The sequence below is a fragment of the Manduca sexta genome, chromosome 26 (genome assembly GCF_014839805.1).
Source record: "Manduca sexta isolate Smith_Timp_Sample1 chromosome 26, JHU_Msex_v1.0, whole genome shotgun sequence".
Taxonomy (NCBI): Eukaryota; Metazoa; Arthropoda; class Insecta; order Lepidoptera; family Sphingidae; genus Manduca; species Manduca sexta.
Window position 1 is genome coordinate 18,829,549 of NC_051140.1, and position 5,159 is coordinate 18,834,707.

The window sequence follows — 5,159 nt, forward strand, 5'->3', positions numbered from 1 at the left end:
TGCTGTTAAAACGCTGTTCATCGGTAATCTTCAAGGTGGTTTTCTAACTTTTCTTTTATATTTTTTAATATTGAAATGAAGCTGAGATGTTCGTGTGTATAACTATTAAGGATTTAATACATTGCAATCTTAAATTCATCTTAATACATTCATACACATATTAAGTTACGAAATAATAATTAAACTAATTGAATGATCGGTTAAAATCACTGACATAGTTAAAATCTTCGGATCATTTCAAGATTGTAATTAATCTATATTTAAATTTTATTAAAACGCGCGTATAAAAAAACGCCAGTGCACGTATACCTATAAATCTCCTCCTGAATACGGTATTCACATCACTCAAGTCACATTTGAACCCAATAAAACTTTAAAGAAACGCATATTTCACGTCTTACAGTAATAAGTCTTCTTGAATGTTTAACTTATGACTTTTTAATTGTCTTAGATTTTATTGATTGTATTGAACGGTTCGGTAAAAACTTCTAGCCACGAAGGGTCCATATAACACGATTCTTATCGGCTTCCCTTTCGTAATCAATGTAAAATTTAATATATTACATATTATAAGTACTTATAATATGTTCTATCCGGTATTAATTTCACACTTTGCCGATGTTCTAGGGTTTACGTTACCGGGAACATTATTAAGGGTTATATCTTTTTATGGAACTGAATGATTTATTCTGTATCAAGAATTGTTTGAATGAACTTACACTATACCTAACCTACCTAATATTATGTATATAGATGGGAATTAAAGTAATGCATCGACTGTTCAACGAACTTTGGTTTCGCGGTTTGAAATTATTGCTTCCATAAAAGAAATAAGTTCTTACGCGTTAAATTAAATAAAATTGCTATCTGCGATTTAAGCCTGAGTATGGAGAAATAGTAAGTAACTTGGCATTTTGTTGAAATTACGTTTCTTAACCGAATGATTTGCCTACAATAAGCCGAATAACGCAATCTGTGCATTGGCACTGCGGGCTGTTTCAATTTATTTTCACCTCTCAGGAATTTCTGTTGTAACACGGCATAGGCCCTGTGAACTTAGTGACTAATGCTAATTTCAAATACTTAAATTTCATATAAAGAAAGGTCAAGTAGCAAAGTTCTATAAATTACAATAAGTCAAAATGCTAACGAAGGAAAGAATTTACCAAAATATTTTCGTAGAGAATAATATTTTTTTTATAATCATACAAATGGTTATATTCTTTCGAACTGGGACATAACAGTGCTTCGGAGATGCTTAATTGAAGTAATAAACCAGAAAAAACAATAACATCACCTATACTACTATGTGATATCGTCATAGTCGTAGAATAATGACGGATCTAACAGATATTAAACTTTACAGGACAGCCATTTGAAATAATTATGTTAGTTTTTTTTACATAACTTTTTTAATTCTAAATCAATAATTACGAAATTTTGCATACAAGTGAAAAAGAGAATTTGTTTCAAAACGGAATAAAAATAACAACTTTTATTTATACAGTTTTCTAGAAAAGTCACATACTTCATTATACTTTGGAGTCAACACAGTCACATAGTATTATCCGACATTGTTCTTGGTGAAGTTACTTTTAAAAAAATGACGGATGTTAGTTTCGGATTATGTTCTATTGACTTACTGAGTAAGATTTTGGCGGATATGTTATGTCATATAATTTATTTTGATTATAAGTAAGTAGGTAGGTAGAGGGTCAGTAAATAGGTAGGTCAATATTGTAGTATGATAAGACCGGTTATCTTAAATAAAACACACACTATTTGGTTGTACTTTTTTCAAATCAATAATAATATAGTATTATTTTTGACTAAGATGACTATTGTGCTTTTTGGAACATATTTCTTCTAATTTGGTAAATTACTAATCTCAAACTTAAATATTAAATCTATTAGCATAGCTATCACAATATAGAGTAGTAACAACATATTATAGTTATATCACATTCTTTAGCTACATGCGCATACATATTAAATACTATGCGATTTCGATTCTGGCCAGCGCAATTGTCTGACCAGAATCGAAACTCTTTCACACCCTTTGATACAAACTTCTTTATGAAGTCATAAACGCAACTGGCTACTTCGTTTGCCCCACGTTTGGCAACACTTTCATCCCACATATAGCAATAACCTTGTTTGACAGCCATATCATATATGGTGAAATTATAGCATGACAGCTTTCGCTTGTAATACAATACACTCATTTGCCCGTGAGGACACGACAAAACCTTTTGAAAATCAAAGGTAGCACAAACAATGCGTCCATTAGAATTAATAGCGTCATTTTTATCTGTATTTTTCAAGATTCTAGACATTCTTTTGCTATTCAGATGATTTGCGTACTGTTCTCTAAGATCTTCAGGCGGATTTTGTGTTTGGTTAAAACTGTGATATTGATCACAGGTATCCTTTTTGGGTAAATGGAAACTCAAATTAAAATGAGTGTTAACTATGTCTCTGTACTGTCTAAGACTAGAAGCTGTATTTAAATGATTATTAAGTTCAGGCCATTCTTTGTATAAATTGAACATCCGAGCGATACTTAAGTCACCATCTAAGTACAGTCTTTTGGACGCTGCTCTATTATAATGAGACTCTACTGGTACAAATGAATTAACGTGGGCACAAATCGACATTACCATTTCATCGTCAACAATCCGATTATGATTTTTATGTTTCCCCCTCATGTCTTTTTCAATCAAAGTGCTTCCGTCATATTTATCCCAAGCTGTCCGAACTAACCTTTCATTAATCGAATATGTACTTAAAAATATGGTTTTACAAATCTCTATTTTTGATGAGCCCTTTGGCAAAAAATACTTGTAAGTGAATTGGCGGTTATGCTTTAAATCTCTTTGAAGACCCCTTTTCTTCTTCTGTTTTGAAGTATAATTCGCAACATGCAACCACTGTTTCTCACGATCACCTAATTTCCAAAACTTTTCGAATGCATCCTGTCTTTCTTCGAGAGTTAACATAGTGTAACATGTATATCTACACGTGCAAGGCCTACCTATAGTTTTTGCTGAAACAATAACTCCCTTTTTGGAGCAGTATTCTTTTCCTGCATTCGTTAAGCGCTTTCTCTTTACTTCTTCCCAACCATCATAATTTCGGACACGTTTTTTACCTCTACATCGTATAAGAGACGCTGGAGATGACTGACATGATGACACAAATGTATTGATTGATGGAACGTTGTTGTAGTCCACACCATCGTGAGTGGGACAAAACAAATCCTTACATTTTTCACCGTGGGTTTTTGCTGGTGATGGCATAGGTGTTAGGTCGTTGTTGTCAATAGTTGGGGTAATCGGTTGGGGGAAAGGTGATAGATCTGATATCAAGGCGGATGTATTTAAAGGGGTTAAAGCTGAACTGGTATTTAAGAATGACACGACACCTTGCTGATTTTCTGAAAGATGTAAATATGGTGAGGGTGCATTTTGATACCCAGCCATAAAAGGATCTTCTCTAAGAGCACAAGTAGGATATGCTATGTTCGGGTCCATATTTTCATCTCTGGATTTTATACTTTTGCTTGTTCCGTTTACGTCGTCTGAAAAAACCTCCTCATAAATGTCTTTCATCTTTTCTATTACGCTGTGTGCCCCTGGGGGTAATGGCGAATGGCACTCTGAAAAGATATCAGTAAACTGTATATAATTATTATTACTTAATATCGCAGATTAACCTACTAAAAACCTACACCGATACACAATAAAAAGATTCGAAAATATAAAAAAATAATAATTTTTTATTTATACAGGTAAATTATTAATCAGATCAGATCATTTATTTATAGAAAAATATATTATATAAATACAAATAAACAATGTTTTTCAATAGAAAAAAGGTGGAAAAGAATTTAGTTCATAGAACAAAGTGGGATGGTCAGATACGACCGTTGTGTGTTCACAGAATATCGTCGGTTGTGTTCATGCGACACTATCATGTCCATAGAAAAATGTTATAAGGTTTTATACTACTTAAAAATTTTAATCTTGTTAGATATAATACAAACTCAATCGAATTATTCTATTATCAGATAACGAATATTATTTGTATGTAAATTAAATTTAAAAAAGATTTATAATTTTCCGTAGAAAATCGACGGATAGTCTGAACCTACGTTATAATTATTTACTTCGCAAAATTTTATATAAATACAAGAATTAAATAATACCAAATGTTAATACATAATTTATTAACTTACCTGGAGTTCCTGGACTGCAATCCTCCGCCACGATTAACTCTTCGTGATTAAAATGCGTAATTTGTGCTTTACTTCTTTCTTCTACAAGCTTTAACATATGTTTTGATCGCCCTGTTTTCATTGTTGCACAGTTTTTTATCATACTATATAAAAAAACTAGGCATGAAATAATTTATAAACTGGTAAACAAATATAAATTAGTTAATTGTTGTGCAAAATTTAATCTGGTGCAACGCGTCGACGAGTTCGATGGATAATGGCGATTGCGCAGATACGACGGGAGCGGGAGCGGCCGACGGGAGCTCCCCGCGCGTCGTACTAAGACGAATATACATAACCGGCATTTTACAATGATCGTCTATCAAATCCGTCAGTATACCGACTAATTAATTTGAAATCCAAAATACATAGAATTTTTTCTTTAACGCGGTAATTATATTTAGACAATGTAGTATCTAAATTAGGTAAAAAGTGAATTTCGTATTTTTTTCAAAACCGACATTTTTCTACGATCATGACGATATTATAATTCGAAGTGCCAAAAACAGCAAATCAACAAAAAATAAAAGCAGTTTCTTTTCTTATATCTAAAACCGGAAACTTTTAAACTTCATACTTGTCTTAACATTATTTCCTTCATCTAAACTTTTGTAGACACAAACGTAGAGGACTGACGTCACAATCGTCGTCGAAATAAACTGATGGGGAAGGCGGGGTAAAGTTTCCGTGAATAATATACTTCTGACACTGTGATAGTTTTGAGATCTGACGTGCAGTGTACAGGATGAACGGGAGATCGATTCTTTACAAATAGGTTTTAAAGCATAATTTAAAAAATCCTCAAGTATATAGATAAGATAAGATAAAGGGGTTCGTTGCAATTTCGTTAAGTCGAAATGATTTAATATTACATTTAAATGAT

At 32.4% G+C, this 5,159-nt stretch overlaps 1 protein-coding gene across 1 annotated transcript; it reads right to left on the reverse strand.

Moving 5' to 3' along the window:
• Nucleotides 1-1,455: 1,455 nt before the first annotated feature.
• On the reverse strand, nt 1,456-4,580 carry LOC119190807. The gene is made up of 2 exons (XM_037443742.1): nt 4,238-4,580; nt 1,456-3,658 (listed from the first exon to the last, which is right to left on the reverse strand). The coding sequence occupies exons 1-2, from the start codon at nt 4,377-4,379 to the stop codon at nt 1,923-1,925; spliced, it is 1,878 nt and encodes a 625-aa protein (XP_037299639.1). The 5' UTR covers nt 4,380-4,580; the 3' UTR covers nt 1,456-1,922.
• Between the last annotated feature and the right edge of the window lie 579 nt (nt 4,581-5,159).

What these genes read in the sequence shown, in the direction of transcription:
- LOC119190807 (XM_037443742.1), bottom strand. Translation starts at nt 4,379, where the DNA reads ATGATAAAAAACTGTGCAACAATGAAAACAGGGCGATCAAAACATATG. An exon ending in TTGCAGTCCAGGAACTCCAG is followed by an intron (nt 3,659 to 4,237) that starts GTAAGTTAATAA and finishes ATATCTTTTCAG; the next exon opens with AGTGCCATTCGCCATTACCC.